Source organism: Chelonoidis abingdonii, chromosome 18, assembly GCF_003597395.2.
Source record: "Chelonoidis abingdonii isolate Lonesome George chromosome 18, CheloAbing_2.0, whole genome shotgun sequence".
Lineage (NCBI taxonomy): Eukaryota > Metazoa > Chordata > Testudines > Testudinidae > Chelonoidis > Chelonoidis abingdonii.
Window position 1 is genome coordinate 2,948,469 of NC_133786.1, and position 17,900 is coordinate 2,966,368.

Sequence of the window (17,900 nt, forward strand, 5' to 3'; positions counted from 1 at the left end):
CGGCCGGGCAGCCCGTGCGCGGGGCGCAGCACAGCGCGGCGCGACCCCGCTCCTACCGTTGGCGCTGGTGAAGTTGGCCAGGTCCAGCGCGGGCAGCGAGCCGTTCAGGCCGAGCAGCAGCAGCTCGGACGAGTTGCCCACGTCCCCCGCCAGCGAGTCCGCGAACAGGTTCATCTGCAGCAGCGTCTTGAGCAGGTAGCGCAGCATGACGGCGGCGGGGGCCCGCGGTCCCGGCAGCCGGAGCCGCCTGGCGCCGCGCAAGCATCCAGCGCGCTCTGAGCTGGCGGCGCCGCAGCCTCCGTGCCGGCCGCGCGGGGCTCCCGGGGGGGGGTGTGCGGAAAGCAGGTGCGGGCGCCAATAAATGTTTAATTGCTGGATTAAGACCCCCCCCCCGGGGGTGGCGGAGGGCGGGGCGGCCCGGCTCCAGCCCCTGCGCGCTGCAGAGCGGGGGCTGCCCGCAGAGAGCCGCTGTCCCCGCTGCACCCCTGCACCGTGCCATGGCCACTGGGCTCCGCTGGCCCCAGCGGCTGCACCCGAGCGTCCCCGGGTGCAGCGCCGGGCGCCCCCTGCCCCCCCCCGCAGAAGCGGCCTGGCAAGGTGCAAACGCCCCGGGGGGAGATGCACTTAATCTGGCGTAGGTTAATTCCGGCATTTATGGACACAAGGAAGGAAGACAAGGTTGCAGCGGGGTTGAGTGAGGCCTTTGCACTGATTTAACGAGGTCAGGGTGGTTCAACTGGCACAACTTTGCTGGTAGAGACAAGGCCTAAACTACAGCAGCCTAGACACTGAGTCAGAGGGCATCTAAAGTGGTGCCATGTACACAGCGAGGAGGGCAGGAGGTGTGAATGTCAGCAGCTGGGACTCCGCTATCTCCTCATCATGAAACTTCCCCTCACAAGGTCAGAGACAGCTCCTGTCCTCTGCTTTGAGAGAGGTCAAGAGTCTCAGCTCCAGCACCAGCCAGCCCTGCCCTTTGTGAGCTCTGCATTGGCACATTCCCTGCTATTGGCATCAAGAAAAGAAAATTCTGGGTGGCATTCCTTCTGACAGCTACGCATACAGCCACAGTCCAGTCACCTGCGCATACAGTCACCCCTACAGCCTGCAGTCACTTGCTGATACAGCCATTTACGGCTACCTGCAGACAGTTGCAACAGCCATCAATACAATGGTTCCAGTTTATTGCCAACACCTGTGTGCTGGAATATAAATAGTTCAGCATGACAGCAACCAGCCCCAGTAATTGTCCTTTAGTGCAGGTAAATACAAAACACAACCTCACATTTCCTTCTCTCTCTGTTCTGTCCCTTTGCACTGTACATTGTGACCTGCATGTCCATTGGTGCCCTGCATAGCTCTGAGAATCCAATGAATGTTTCAGAAGAAAGAAAGGTGGAAAGTCACAAGGTACATCTCAGCTCTAGTGCTGTGCCTGGGGATAGATCACCCTGGTGAATGTGTTGGTGCCTCCACTCCTGTCAGTCAGATTATCTCCTTCCCCTCCCCTGAGCCATGCCAGTGGCTTCCGCTCTCCATCTCCTTGTCCTGTGCGTTGTGCTTAGGGGGACCAGACAGGGGGTGGAGGGGTAATAGGTGCCTATAAAAGAAAAAGCCCCCAAAATCAGGACTGTCCCTATAAAATTGGGCCATCTGGTCACCCTCATTGTGCTGGAGTTCAGTTCTATGTTTTTTGGGCATGGATCAGGGCCTCAATATTCCTCTCACCCCAGCTTTGCACCACTGTAAATATTTACAGCAGCAGAGCCACTCCTGTGTTGTACAGGTGTCGGTGAAGGGCTTCTGACCTCTTGTCTTTAAAGACTTTGGAATGTGCCAGGTGACTGTTTGCTCAGAATGCTATCCCATTGCTAACTCTGTGAACAATGCTACTGCTGAAAGACAGCATCTCTCCTTCCCCTCCCTCATAGCCCTCCAAAGTCAGGTGCCGCATGCTGAGGCTGGCTGCAAACCTAACTTGGTAGCACCGAGCACCACTTTTCTACCAGCATGTCACCATCAAGCAAGGGGTTTCACCCCAGACTGATGTGATGCTCACCCTGCACCAGAGACCATTATTTTTCCACCCACAGCAGAATTTTCCTTGTTTAGTCACTTAAAAAAAAAAAAAAAAAAAACACAAACAAAAAACAAAAAAAGCCCCAGAAAGCTAGCTGCTTTCTTTCCCAGACCTGCCAGCCTCTTGCAACAACCAATGGGCCTCAAACCTGACAAGATAATTCAGGTGAAACTGTGGTAACTGCTAGTTTCCAGGCAGCAGAGTGGCCAACACTCAAGATTCATTGTAAGTCTCCGGCTATTTGGTGGTTCACTTAAATCCCCAGTTCTTGGAGTCATGTGAGTATGGGACTTTCAGTTTCCATTTACATGGAAAAGTAAGTTTCTTGCCCTCCTGCTTGGAGAGAAAAAACTGGAAAACATGACCCAGAAGGGCTTAAAAAAGCCAAAAAATATTTTTAAAAAAATCATGATTTTTAAGCAATTTTCATGATTATGGATGGCTCGCCTTGTGTTTTTGGAATAGTTGGGATTGGCAATACTGAGAATGGGACATTTTTTAGATCACTTCCCAGCCTGTTAATATGACTGTGGTATTACCACAGAGGAGACAAGAAATAAAGGAATCTGAGTCTATAGAAGTTACATCTGTAAGGTGAGGGGAGAAAACAAGAATGAAAACCCCACCCTAAAGCTGCCAGTGTAACCAATTCCAGCTTAACGTCGACTCTGGGGCAAATGAATTCCAGTCTAATAAAGGCCTTTAAGGTTGATCCTGTTGTTTATTCTTTGTAAATCACTGCAATATTTGTATTTAATATATAGTAATCAGGTTGGTAATAAATTTGTGTGCGCTCTTCCCTGATGTTTAAAGGGACTCTTGATTGCATCCTGAGAGCTTTGTTACTCACCTTGAATCTTAATGATCTTCCGGTGCTGGACTTCCAAACGGCAAGACAAACAACTGTGTTCAGCTGGAGCTAAGGCTGAAAATGCATCTCAGTGACTGGAGTGTTAAAAGGTTTTCAAGAACACTGGAGCTGTCAGCAACACCACACTACTGCGCCTAGTCTACCCTAGAAAAGGTTTGCGGGTACAGCTATCAGGTAGAGTTCTACTGGCAAACCCTCCTAGTGTCGATGCAGGTATAGCTTATACCAGTTGTGACTCAGTGTGCCTGGGGCAGCCCTCACTGGGAATGCCAAGGTCAGGGCAGGCTGCAAAAAGGAGAGCAGATATCCACCGGTCCTGGGAGTAACACTGAAGTTAAACTCCCCAACCAGTCACAGACTGTGCTTCTGATCCCCACACTGGTTATCAAGAAGGAAAAATAATCACTCAGCCCCCTTTATTGCATTCCAGTTCTCTGGCTCCATGTCAGCATCTGGGTCCAGTACGGTGAGAAGTTATTTAAAAACTCTGCTCACAATACAACATGTTCTTCTGAACCCAAGGGCCAGCCACATTGCCACATCAGTATTAGTTTGGATCTTACCAATTCTTTTAATGTCTAAAACTAAAGATTTATAATAAAGAAAAAACGAACGAACAAGAAGAGAGTTGTTAAATGGTAAAGCAGTCACATACATACAATTCAAAGTCCACATATCAGGTTCTTAGCAGTATTGGTGAGTGTGCTGGCTTGAAAGTCCCGCTGGACAACATCCGCAGCATGGATGGGTCATTCAGTTCTTTGTTCAGAGTTTGATTTGCAGTTAAGTTCCTCCAGAGGTAAGAAGCAGGAATGAAGACAAAATGGAGAATAGGTGCAGCTGCCTTTTGCATCTTTTGCCATGTGCCTGCTTGTATTTCCTTTGTTCCAAACACAAGCTGTCCAGCACATGGCATGGAAGCCTTGAGTTCTATCCATAGGCATGCCTCTGCCTCTGAATCATAAGGTGTTGCCCCTGGCCCTTTGAATGTGTTCATTGTACAGTAGGGGTTCTCAAGCTGGGGGTCAGGATGCCTTGGGGCTCATGAGGTGGTTATGTGGGGGGTTTGAGCTGTCAGCCTCCCCCCCAAACTCTGCTTTGCTTCTAGCATTTATAATGGTGTTAAATATATATGTGTTTTTAATTCATAAAGGGGGAGGAAATCACACTCAGAAACTTGCTGTGTTAAAGGGGTCACCAGTACAAGAGTTTGAGAATCACTGTTGTACAGTGATGTCCCATCAATCATAGAGTATCAGGGTTGGAAGGAATTTCAGGAGATCATCCAGTCCCACCCCTGACTCAAAGCAGGACCAATCCCCAGACAGGTTTTTGCCTGAGATTGCCCCCTCAAGCATTGAATTCACAACCCTGGGTTTAACAGGCTAATGCTCAAACCACCAAGCTATCCCTCCCCCCTACCAATGGGTGGTAATGGAACCCAGCCTCACCCTCAAGCAACTCCCAATACAACGGTGATATCAGCATATAAACAAGATTATCCTACTTGGTCAATTATAACATTTTCACAGATACCTCACACGGCATATCTGACAACTCATTGCAATTTTATAATATTGGTATCCGTAATATCAGAGCATCTCCCATATGCCATACAGTGGCACACCAGTTCCCTAGGTCTTTTACCAGTACAGAAATGTTTTTTGGGGGGTGGGGGGAGGAAGTGTCACATCCCAGCTTCACCAGCAAGAGTTTGAAGTGTAGACCTGTCTGTATATACCCAGCCTTTTCAGAGTTATGGCTATAAGAATCTTAGGGTATGTCTACACTACACAGCTTTTAACAACACAGCTATGTCGCTACAGCCGTGCTGCTAAAGTTGCACAGTGTAGCTGCTGTGACAAAAAACTTCCACCCCAACGAGCAGCGTTTGCATTGGGGCTGTTCACGCTGGCTCCTGTTGTCAGCAAAACTTTTGTCTTTTGGGGTGTTTCCCCCCCCACACACACCTCTGAAAGACAAAAGCTTTGTCATTCAGTTGCCAGTGTAGACAAAGCCTCACATGAACATTTAGATTTTTAAAAAAAAAAACCTTTTAAAAAGAACATAAAATTATAAATTAAGATTAAAACACCCCATCTCAAAATTTATAGCAAGAACATTCACAATAAAGAGATCCAACAACCCACAGGACCAATCAGAAACACTGAAGACTACCTTATTTCTTCACAACAGGCTCACCTCAGTCATGAGTTCCTCACTTCTGAGCATGCAGAACTTTTCCAATTCTGGCCTTTAGAGCCAGACACAGTCCACAGGATTAGACATGCTTGGTAAAATGCTGGTGTCATGAGATGCTCTACTAACCACTGGATCGCCTCCTTGTGGCCACAGCTAGGGATTAGCTCTGCCAGTCTGACATCCTTTCCTGTGGGTGCTCTCTGTCAAGACTTGACAGCTCTCTCTTCATGGCTTGGCCCTCTGGCCAGGTCACTGTAGTTTTCCCCTTCTGGGTTTGTGTACCAAAAAGTCTCATTACCATCCCAGGCAGTTTTCCAATCCACTAGCCCTCAATGGTGCTACTTCCCCCAGTGGGTGGTAGGGGAACCCAGGCTCACCCTCTACTCCAGGGTTCAGCCCAGAACCCTAAAACCAGTGGCTAAGGTCTGCACTGTCCCACCTTCACTACTGCTACTTTCCTGGATATCTTTCTAGATTGCTTCTAGCAGGCTCCTTCTCCAGCCTCCTTAAGGTCAAGCCCCCTTCTCACCCTGACCCCAAAGAGAATGACTACAACATCCTCCTTACAGCCCCCTTCTGCTCTCATCTACCTGGCTTTATCCCAGCCTCTCCTGCTCCTGTCCCAGCTGGGCCTCATCCTTTAATTAGTCCTTGTTGTTCCCTAGCTCCTCCTCCACGTGCAGCTTAGGCAGTTAATTGGTCCACCTGTCCCCCTTCATCCCATCACACCTGGTCATATTAAAGTGTATGGCCAAACTCCCATTGACTCCACTGGGGCGAATATTTCACTGGCAGTATTATAGTGAAGCAGCAGCTCTGCTGTAATTAGAGTTACTTCCTGTTTAAAAGACAACTGTTCTAAGTTCTCTAAAATCCACTTGCTGACTTGGATTGTCTTCAAATTTTCCATTTCCCAGGCGGGTACAGGGCAGGGCTAGTAATCAGATTTGGAGTCATTTGAACAAAGGGTTTCTAGGGTACAGCCCCCCTAAAACACATTTACAAAATCGCCAGGTTCTTCTAACCTTTTTTGTGCATTCTGTGTCTCAAAGGATGGTCTGAATCCTCCCCAAACTGATATCAGTCACTTGGGTTTATCAGAGCTATTGCATAGCACTCACTGCTTATTTGGGGTGGTGGGGGATGGGGTTATTGTAAGGAATTTACTCATTGTTAAGTTAGCAACTCCAACTGAGCATGTCAGTAGCTCAAACCAAAGAGAATAAAATGCACATGTGCTGCAAGATTAAAGGGCTGTTAACAGCCAAAGAAGTTGTCAAGCGGCCTCCTGGTCTGGTAATTGGGTAGCTCAAGAAGACATGCTGTGTTTATTGAACCTAGCTGTACCCATGTCCTATGAGGTCAAAGCCCTCTCCTTGTCACCTTTCAGGGGTTGTGTCTTATATGTGATCCTTGCCTTCTACAGGGGCTCCTTCTGGAATTTTCACCCCGAGATCAATGTTTCTGGTTTAAGAGCGATATTTTAGAGTGCTCTAAAATCTCTTTGCAGACTCTGACTCTAGAAGTATTTTCAAGGAAATGATCATTGATTAAATATAGGTAAAATGAAAGATTCTAGTAAGCAGTTAAGATAAAGTCATCGTTGTGAACAACGGGACAGAGTGTGATCAGAGGAAAGCAATCATTGGGTCATTTGATGAAGGGATTCCTAATACCCAGCCCTTAGTGTGAGCTGCTCAGAACATTTTCATATTCTCATAATGGTTTTGGTGCAGAGCTAGAGAATATGGGTGTCAGAGCTGGGATGAGGAATGTGAGGTGGTGGATAATAGGATTGGAGTAGTGTAGGGGTGTGGGGATTGGGAGGGTGCAGGGAGACGAGTGGAGTGGGAATTATGGGGAAGCAATAGAGGGAGAAAGGTTTAGGGCTGCAGTGAGAGGAGGTGGGATTAGGGGAAGAGGAATAAGAAGAGGGAAGAGATTTTGTGGGGAGCTCAGGCCAGGGGAAGAGGATGGAGACTAGGGGGCATGGAAGGAGAGCGGTAAGAAGCTGGGAGTGGGGACATGAAGGTGGATGGCAGAGGGAAAGGAGGACTGGGGTGGGGTAGCCTGTCAGCACCACAGTTTTACCTCCCATTTAAATCTGCCATGCGGTCTTCTTCCCTTTCCACATGCCCCTTGTCCTGCCTAGGCTGGGCAGTGCGGGGAGTATGACATACTTCCCATTCACAGCACATCTCTCAGGGAATGAGTGAGGACAGGAGAAGAATGAGTCTCACACAAGGGGGTCAGGAATGGGGCAGCAGTGACTCCAGCTCTGGGAGCGGGGGCAAGGACCCCCTTGTATTTCCAGGAAGGGCCTGAAAACCTTTAACAGGGCAACCATATCTCTGCATTAACAGAGCTTTGGGGCCTTTAATACATTCCCGGTTAGACATCTAGCTCTCTGAAGGTAATTGGTCACCCCTCCCCATCTTTCAATAAGTTTCCATGTGCCTCCAGTTCTGCCCATTTCTGTAGGCATAGAGCTAGCATATCTCCATATACAAAACTCCCTGGCCCAAACCATGAAATTGGGGCACTCCTGTGAGAAGAGCAAAGCGTAGTGAGGTGGTGAAGGGGATCACAGATGTTATGTGTGAAACCAGCACAATGCAGGGAGCCATCTCCAGCTCCACCAGCACAGGGCTCTTCAAACAGTGAAGTTGGCTGCACAAGCTTAAAGCTATTTGAAGTTCTGATCCAAAAGCAGCAATTCATCTCCAAAGAAAAGAAGAGGAGAGGCCACTATCAATCCAGCGGCTGTGCTACAGCTAATTGGGTGCCTTATCTGAATGCCCTTGCTATCAAACATTTGGAAAGTTCTTATAATGATGACCTTAACTCAGATCAGAGCCCAGGAGTCCTGATGCTCATGGGCCTGCTTCTACCACTAGAGCTGATGCCATCCCTGGCTGCATGCTTGGTCCAGAAGAGATCCCAGAGTCACATGTGCTGGAGGGCCCACAAGTCCCACAACTGGGAAGCCGCTATTGGAGTCCAGACAGGCCACAAATAACAATTCTTCAGTCTGTATTTTTGTCAGGGGTGGCCAAACTATGGCTTGTGAGCTGCATGGGGCTCTTTTACAGTTAAAGTGTGCCTCGGGAGCCCACCACAACCCCCGGCATTCTCCACCTACCAGACTTGGGAGGAGGTGAGCTTGGGACCTCTGCCTTGCAGCAGGGTGGTTGGGGCAGGTACGGAGGTTTCAGGGCTTCATCCTTGTGAGGCATGCCTGCTGGGGTTCAGGGCTTCAGCAGGAGCGGGACTGAAGCCCCAAGACCTGGCAGGTGCCTACTGCGGGGCAGAAGCCCTGAGCCCCAGCAGGCATGTCTCAGCTCTCAAAGTTCTGAAGATTGTCCTATGTGGCTCAGAGGATCAGTAAGTTTGGCCTCCCCTGATATATGTAAAGTGAGGGCTGTCAGAGGATGTGACAGGGTGCACCAGGTCCTTTGAGGCCCCATGGTCCTATGTAGCGAGGTGGAGGGATACCCCACAGCCCCGCTGAGGGATGAGCCTCCCCTAGCACCAATGTGGGCGGAGCCCATGGATCCTGCACCTGCCCCACAGAGGTCATGATGCAGGACAGGAAGTAGAAAAGCCCAACTGCAGAGCTCACTTAAAAGCCAGCTGCCGGAGAGGCCAGATACCTGTGGCCTAGCTCTGGGTAGAGAAATGCTGGCAGGCTGCGGCCAACATGAGGACTGGCTGGGCCAGCCAAGCTTACCCCTTACCCGCTACCCGGAGGAACTGATGGTGCTAGAAATCTCCGAGGACACTGCTGTAACCCAAGTATCTTATGGTGGGGAGTCCAGAAGCAGCCTGGGGGCAGCCAACCCTAGTCTGGCCGCAGCTTTGCCAGAACCAATGTCAGTGTATTGCAGCCAGGAACCCCACTGACAGCAGTGAGTCTTCTGCTGCTGCTAGGGCCCTGGGCTGGGATGCAGTGGAGTGGGTGAGCCTGCGTCCCCCCGCCATCCACCTAGTGGGTGGCAGCCTCCTCCTCACACCAGATGCTCAGAAGCCAGAGCTCCTGACTGTGTGTTTGCTGCCCTGCCCTGACCCAGGGCCCATAGCGAACTATTGTGAGGCAGTGGGATACCCCACAGCCCTGCAGAGGGACTAGCCTCGGCCAAACCCTTCTACATCCTACCACACCGCGCCCCTGGGAAGGAGCAGAAAAGGTGGGTCCTCCAGGCCCTGCTTAGGGAGGCTGCAGGGAAGCAGTCTATCAGAGCGCAGCAGGCTCATATAAAAGGAGCTGCAAGACTGAGCTAGGTAGGTTGACCAGACAGCAAGTGTGAAAAATTGGGACGGAGTGGGGGAGTAATAGGAGCCTATATAAGAAAAAGACCTAAAAATTGGGACTGTCCCTATAAAACCGGGACATCTGGTCACCCTAGAGCTGGGCAGTCCCTGGCTTGGGTCAGAAGAGTAGGGAAGGGCACTGGTCCCAACTAAGTGCTCAAGCTGTGAAACAGGAGGTGAGTGCTGGTGGTGGTACTTGCATGCAGTGAGTGGGGAGAGGAGTTGAGAACTTCAGCTCTGAGGTCAGGTGAAGAGGAGGGGGCTGCATAGGAAAAGGGCCTGGGAATAGCTGAAGCAAACTGAAAGGAGCAGTGTGTGTGGCTGCTGTGTGAAGGGTGCCTGGGCTGGCACCTGGAGTAGTGGGTGGGACTGGCTCCCCACACTGGTCATTAGCCAAGTGGTCTAAGAGCTGAGAAGGACAAGGCTTGTTGGGAAGCCCAAGTGAAGGGCAGGGCTTAAAGGGGCCCAGAGCCAGGGCTGAAGACTCTGGTGAGGGCAGACAGAGTGCTGAACTCTTTGCTGCCCTGGAAGGGCTTCATCCATTTGAGACTGTTTGGGTGTGACTTGGTTGGAGGGCTGAGCCTTTGAAGACCTGTCTAGGGAGGTCAACCCTCTATGGGGGCATCTGCTGGCTGAGAGCTTGCAGCATCACACCCAGCTGACAGGAGGCACTCCGGAGGTGAGTGCGCATCCTCAGAGGGGTTCCCTGGCACCCAGTGGATAAAGCATGAGCTAGGATTCTAGAGCCTGAGCTTTGTCTAGTTTATTCCAGAGGCCAGGCCAGGTCCTGCACAGCCCCGGGATATTGGGATTGTAAGGCAGTATTGGGCTGCTTTGCGGTTCAGCACCTGCCCTGCAATTCTGGGTGCCTTCAGTGCTGTCCTTCTGTTCTCACAGCCCTGACACCAACAGCCAGCCTGAATGCATGCATGGCCCACCCTGGCTTCCAGCGCCCAGCTGATTTTTGCAGATTGATGCCAGCACCCTCCTATTCTCGAATTTCCCCCAAACTGTTTGTCCTGGAGTGTCCAGCTCTATGAGTGGACACTTATGGTCATTATTAAATTTGTTGCTCGCTCAAAAAGACAGTACCCAGCAGCTTAACTAGGGTTAACAAAGTGTTTTAATCGAAGTGCTGAATTGGTTTACAGTAAAAATAAAATACATGTATTAAACCAAAGGTCCTCTAGTTAGGTGATTCCTAGTATAAGGAGTAAGGATCGAAAGGGTTACAAACAATCAAATACAAGTAAAACGACATTTCTAAGACTAACACTTAATTTCAGCAAGTGACAATCTTTGCCTAAGCAGGTTTCTCACCTCTGTTCCGTTCCCAGAAGTTTCAGCCCCTTGGCCGAGGGACATGTCATTCTTTGACTTCAAAATGGCTTTTTCTCTCTCCTCGTATCTGCCCAAAGTTCCCAGGCCCTGCTTCACGAGGCAGGGAGGCTTTCTGAGCGGCGGGTTCCATCCCCTCTCAAGACTGAAGTCGTCCTCTTCCCCCACTCGATCTCTTGATAGATTTGTTCAGCTTGCATGTAAATGTGCTTTTCTTTGTCTGTGGGCTCACATCACTGACACATTCAAGCAGGCGGCACCATGTGCCTCTGTCTGGTACAGGCGTGGCTGTGGCACTGCTTGCCAAACACATATTAAGAACATATTTCCAGCCTAGATCTGCAATGTCCTTTAAGGGTTTACTAGATGTTCATCATGCAAAATATCAATGATCAGTGAGTTATTAGTTCCCCAGTGATCTATTACAGGCCACCTTTTGTGCCAGCCAGCATTGGAGTGCTCTTAGGGTCTCAGGTACAGTCACTTTAGTGCACCCCCCTCCCTGCATCAGGAGGGGAGTTGCAGAGAATCAAGCCATGGCTTGCTATCGTGACTCTGGCACAGACTCCTGTGTGATCACCAGCCAGTCCCAAAGTGACTGATTCTAATTCCACTAGAATCAATATTGTAGCCGGGGTGGATTTAGCCCAGCATGCCTCAGTTTCTCTGTCTGTTTCATGGGGACAATGATGCTGACCCTTCCCTCACCAGACCTCAGTGGATGTCACAGAGCTCTCAGCCCTAGAGCAGCTTGCCTGGCCTGGCAATGCACTGATCAGGCACTCTGACCCAGGGGGCCAGCGAGAGTGAAGAGTCTGTGGTGCTGGTGAGCACCTTGGCTGGGAGCTCAGCAACGGGCCAGCTGGAGGGCTGTTTCGGGGAAGCTCTTGTGCCTTCCTCCTTCTCCATGCACAGGTATTTCAGGTCCCAAGCTTCAGTTTCTGAGGAGTTTCTCCTTTCTGCACCCTCATGCCCTGGTTTTCCTGCCCCCCTCTCCTTGCAGTGTTTCTCCCCCAGGGCTGGGGCTGAAATGGTGCCTCCCTGTATTACACACTGCCCTGCGTCCGAGTAGGGAACTCCCTGCCGAACAGACTGGCCTTAGGGCAGCTACTCTTAGGGTTCAGACACAAGAATAAGAAAATGTGTAGCTGTGTGATAGGGAATTTTTCTCTCTCCCTCCCCATGCATATCTCCTGAGTGGCGGCTCTCCCATTAGCATTGCTTCCTGACAGGTCCTTAACGTGCCAGAATGGCTCAGATCTATCAGGGAGTGGGGTGGGCGGGGGCAGGTGGTTTCACAGTTCCCATCAGGGGATGCACCAGGGAAGTCTTATTTTAGAGCCTGGATTCTGTAGCTGGTGGATGGCACTTGGCAGATGGAAAGTGTCTTGTTTCTCATGCTTTCAGCGTGGGCAAGCTGCCAGCGTGTCAGAGACCCACTTCAAGAGTAAAGAGACCTCCCAGCCCGGCTCCCCCTGCACCGAGGATCATTCCCCAAAGGCACAACAATAGTCGGCATCAGAAGCAGATACTCTGCCTAGTTAATCCAAAGGAGGCTGGTGCCTCACATTAGGAATTGGTGAAACTGCTGGTCAGCTGGCTGGAGCACTAGGGAGCTGAAAGGCCCCTCTCTGTAGCATGCATGATGAGCTGTAACCCACTCCCACAATCAGCCCCCTTGAAGGCCCTGGGTCTATTCACATGAATATGGTACCCCTCAGTGTGAGGAAGGGGGCAGAATCTGACCCTGTGAAAGGCACCCTTGCCGTGCATAGAACCGCTGTGCAGAGTCTGCTCTGAGACTGCTCCATTCTTCTCAGTGGTGGATGTGACTCAGGGGGAGACATTTCCAGCACTCTGCCATGGCCAAAGCCCATCCTGGCTGGCTCCTTCAGGCAGGGGACGTCTTCCAGACCATGATTTCGTTAGGGCTGGGTCAGCAACGTGGGGTGAAGCAAGAGCTGGACAAACCTGCCCCAATGCTTCAGTCCAGCTGGAATCTCTCAAGGCCTGGAGAGTTTACTGAACCTCTCTGTAGCAGGGACTGGGGGACTAGCACTCCGGTTACTGCAAGAGGGCCCCTGAGAGGGATCCGCTGATCGCAGGCGCCGACTTTCCAAAGAGCTGGGGGGTGCTTGACCCCGAGCTGTGCCTAGGCCCTGCCCCCACTCCACCCCTTCCCCCAAGGCCCTGCCCTCGCCCTGCCTCTTCCCCCACCCCAGTTCCACCCCTTCTCCCAAGGCCCTGCCTTCGTCCTGCCTTTTCCCCCCCAGTTCCACCCCTTCCCCCAAGGCCCTCCCCATGCCCCACCTCTTCCCATCCCTGCTCCACCCTGCCCCACCTCTTCGCCCCCAGTTCCACCCATTCCCCCAAGAGCACTGCATCCTTGCACCTCCCCTTTCCCTCCCAGGCTTCTGCATGCCGCTAAACAGCTGTTTGCGGTGGGTGGGAGGCAGAGGCGCTGATCTGTGGGGCCTGCCAGTGGATGGGAGGTGCTGGAGGAGGGCTGATATATATATATCCTCACTATATGTTCCATTCTATGCATCCAATGAAGTGGGCTGTAGCCCATGAAAGCTTATGCTCTAATAAATTTGTTAGTCTCTAAGGTGCCACAAGTACTCCTGTTCTTTTTGTGGATACAGATTAGCACAGCTGCTACTCTGAAACCTGTCAATGATGTTGTAATTATCCCAGAACCAAATGTGCTAAACCCAGAAATTCATAGTTAAAGCTAAAGTAAATCCCAGGATGATCAGGCATGGACAGGTAGGGCTCCCTAACAACCTTAACTCAGCTCCGGAGGGAGTCCATGAGAAAAAAAATTGGGAAAAAGGCTTATTGCCAGGTGTTCCCGATCCAGCTGAGCTGTGCCTGTGACCTGCTCGCAGCCTCTCCATGGACACCACTTTAAGTGACAGGCCCAGAGCCTGCTCTTCTCTTAGGGTGGAGTCCCATCACTCACCCACCTTTAGCCTCATCAGTTTGTAATGGGTGCTCGTGGGCAGGCGTAGATATGGGTACTGCCAGGTTTGTAGAGGATCAGAAAAGTCCCAAGGGGTGGTGGTAGAACTAGCCCTGACATTTAGTTCTGGAGTCCCCCTCCAATCCCATATCCCAATTAACTTCCCTGTCGCCCTCCTCTAGCCCTGCAAGTCCAGCAGCTCCCACAAAGCTCAGTGTTGGCAGTGAGTTACGTCACGGTGGTCTCCTTTGCAGAAGGCTGAGGAGCCACAGAGCTGAGGGGTGAAAGAGAGAATGGGGTCGGGGTTTGGCACTGATTTAGTTGGTATCACTGAAATCTGGCGGGATGATTCCCACAATTGAAATGTTAAGATCTATTTAGGAAGGAATCAATTGGGCAAAGGGGTGGGGAATGGCACTCAGCCGAAATGGCATTACCTGTGTCTGAGACTGTGCACTGTGTGAAAAAACTTACTTTTGTTTGTTTTAAATCGGCTGCCTATTAATTTCATTTGGTGATCCCTAGTTTTTATTATTCACTCCTTCTCATAACACTTCCTTGTTTACTTTCTCCAACCAGTCATGATTTTATAGACCTCTCTCTCATATCCCTCCTTAGTTGTCTCTTTTCCAAGCTGTACAGTCCCAGTCTCATTAATCTCTTCTCATACGGAAGCTGTTCCATACCCCTAATCATTTTTGTTGCCGTTTTCTGAACCTTTTCCAATTCCAATATATCTTTTTTTTTTTAGATGGGGCAACCACATCTGCACACAGTGTTCAAGGTGTGGGCGTACCATGGATTTGCATAGAGGCAATATGATATTTTCTGTCTTATTATCTCTCCCTTTCTTAATGACGCCCAACATTGTTCGCTTTCTTGACTGCCGCTGCACATTGGGTGGATGTTTTCAGAGAACTATCCACAATGACTCTAACCTATTTAGACCCTATCATTTTATATGTATGGTTGGAATTATGTTTTCCAATGTGTATCACTTTGCATTTATCTACACTGAATTTCATCTGCCATTCTGTTGCCCAGTCACCCAGTTTCGAGAGATCCTTTTGTAGTTCCTCACAGTCTACCTGGGACTTCACTGCCTTGAGCAATTTTGTATCATCTTCAAATTTTGCCAGCTCACAGTTTACCCCTTTTCCCAAATCATTTATAAATATGTTGAATAGGACTGAATAGACCCCTGGAGGATGCCACTATTTACCTCTCTCCATTCTGAAACTAACCATTTATTCCTATCCTTTGTTTCCTACCCTTTAACCAGTTACCAACCCATGAGTGGACCTTCCCTCTTAAAATCATAGAATATCAGGGTTGGAAGGGATCTCAGGGGGTCATCTAGGGGGTCATCAAAGCAGGCCCAATCCCCAGCTAAATCAACTAGTAGATTAATGAGGCATGATATCCCTTTACAAAAACCATGTTGACTCTTCCCCAACAAATTATGTTCGTCTGTGTGTCTGATAACTTTGTTCTTTACTATTGTTTCAATCAGTTTGCCTGGTAATGAATTCAGGCTTGCTAGCTTGTAATTGACCAGATCACCTCTGGAGCCCTTTTAAAAAATTGGCGTCACATTAGCTATCCTCCAGTCATTTGGTACAGAAGCTGGTTTAAATGTTAGGTTACAGATGACAGTTAGTAGTTCTGCAATTACACATTTAAGTTCCTTCAGAACTCTTGGGTGAATACCATCAGGTCCTGGAGACTTATTACTATTTAGTTTATCAGTTTGTTCCAAAACCGCCTCTAATGACACCTCAGTCTGGGACAGTTCCTCAGATTTATCACCAAATAGAATGGCTCAGGTTTGGGAATCTCCCTCACATCCTCCACCATGAAGACCTATGCAAAGAATTCATTTAGTTTCTCCACAATTCCCTTATCTTTGAGTGCTCCTTTAGCACCTCGATCATCTGGCGGCCCCACTGGCTTTTTAGCAGGCTTCCTGCTTCAGATGTACTTAATTTTTTTGCTATTACTTTTTGAGTCTTTGGCTCGCTGTTCTTCAAATTTTTTGGCCTTCCTAATTATATATTTATACTTCACTGACCAGAGTTTATGCTCCTCCTTTCTATTTTCCTCACTGGGATTTAACTTCCACTTTTTAAAAGATGCCTTTTTGCCTCTCACTGCTTCTTTTACTTTGTTGTTTAGCGATGGTGGCACTTTTTTAGTTCTCTTACTATGTTTTTTTTAATTAGGGTATACATTTAAGTTGGTGTCTTTAAAAAGTTTCGATCAGCTTGCAGGGATTTCACTTTTGGTACAGTACTTTTTTAATTTCTGTTTCACTAACCTCCTCATTTTTGTGTAGTTCCCTTTTCTGAAATTAAATGCTACAGTGTTTGGCTACTATGGTATTTTTCCTGCCACAGGGATTTTAAATTTAATTATTATGGTCACTATTATCAAGTGGTCCAGCTATATTCACCTCTTAAATCAGATCCTGTGCTCTATTTAGGACTAAATGAAGAATTTCCTCTCCTCTCATGGGTTCTAGGACTAGCTGCTCCAAGAAGCAGTCATTTAAGGTATCAAGAAACTATCTCTGCGTCCTGTCCTGAGGTGACATGTACCCAGTTATTATGGGGATAGTTGAAATCCCCCATTACTATTGAGGTTTTTTTTATTTTAATAGCCTCTGAGCATTTCACAGTCACTATCACCATCCTGGTCAGGTGGTCAGTAACATATCCCTACTGCTATATTTCTATTATTTGAGCATGGAATTACTATCCGTTGTGACAAAGTTCCTCCTCTACCTTGGTGGGTCCTGCACTTATTGGTGGATTTGCTCACCTCAGTGATCTTCCCCTCTGGAGGAACCCACACTCTAGGTCAATTCCTCCTGTGTCTGATCAGGAGTTGGGAGGTTTGGGGGGAACCTGGGCCCGCCCTCTACTCCGGCTTCCAGCCCAGGGCCCTGTGGATCACAGCTGTCTAGAGTGCCTCCTGTAACAGCTGCATGACAGCTACAACTCCCTGGCCTCCTTCCCCGTGGCCTCCTCCAAACACCTTCTTTATCGTCACCACAGGACCTTTCTCCTGGTGTCTGATAATGCTTGGTCCTCCAGCAGCACACCCTCTCCCTCTCCCTCGCAATTCTTTGCACGTCTTGCTCCCAGCTCCTCACACGCACACCACAAAATGAAGTGAGCTCCTTTTTAAACCCAGGTGCCCTGATTAGCCTACCTTGATTGGCTGCAGGTGTTCTAATCAGCCTGTCTGCCTTAATCGGTTCTAGTAGGTTCCTGATTACTCTAGTGCAGCCCCTGCTCTGGTCACTCAGGGAACAGAAAACTACTCATCCAGTGACCAGTATATTTGCCCTCTACCAGACTCCTGTACTCCACTGGTCTGGGTCTGTCACACCATAGAGATTCTATGGCACAATTTGGTTCATTTAAGATTTTTACTTCGATTCTATGCTTTCTTTCACATATAGTGCCACTCCCCCACCAACATGACCTGTTCTGTCCTTCTAATGTGTTTTGTATCCTGTGTCCCATTGATTAGCCTCATTTCACCATGTTTCTGAGATTCCTATTATATCAACATCCTCATTTAATACGAGGCACTCTAGTTCACCCATCCTATTATTTAGACTTCATTAAGTGGACGTGTTGGTGATGGGGTCCCAAAACATAACATCATCTCTGAAGTCTGCAGATGACCCACAAAATGGGGGAATGGTAAATACTGAAGAGAACAGGTCACTGACTGAGAGCAATCTGATCATTCGGTAAACTGGGTGCGAGCGAACAGTCTGTGTTTTAATGTAAACATCTGGGACCACAGAATATAGGCCACACTTACACAATGGGGGACTCGGGGAAGCAGTGACTCTGACAAAGAGTTGGGAGTTGTGGTGGATAATCAGCTGAACATGAGGTCCCAGAGTGATGCTGTGGCCAAAAGGACTAATGCAATCCTGGGATGCAGAAATGGGAGAAGTCCAAAACTGGACTGTTTGGGTAAAAACCTAACAGGTGGCAACCCTATCTCTGCCTGTGGTAGGCATGGTGGCAGGTAACATAGGCAGGGGAAGGCTGTGCCTCCCCAAACAGCCTGGCATGGCCCCACCCACGCTCTGCCCCCAGGTCCCCTCCTGC

General features: G+C 49.3%; 2 protein-coding genes across 2 annotated transcripts in view; one reads left to right on the forward strand and one right to left on the reverse strand.

Annotated features, from left to right (window-relative positions):
- Positions 1 to 190, reverse strand: part of ROBO3 (roundabout guidance receptor 3) — a 216,354-nt gene extending 216,164 nt beyond the window's left edge. Inside the window, exon 1 of the mRNA XM_032770017.2 lies at positions 57 to 190. Coding sequence (XP_032625908.2) covers positions 57 to 174 — 118 coding nt within the window. The 5' untranslated portion in view covers positions 175 to 190. The remainder of the gene's footprint in view (positions 1 to 56) is intronic.
- Positions 1 to 17,900, forward strand: part of ROBO4 (roundabout guidance receptor 4) — a 381,615-nt gene that overhangs the window by 308,858 nt on the left and 54,857 nt on the right. The window lies entirely within an intron of this gene.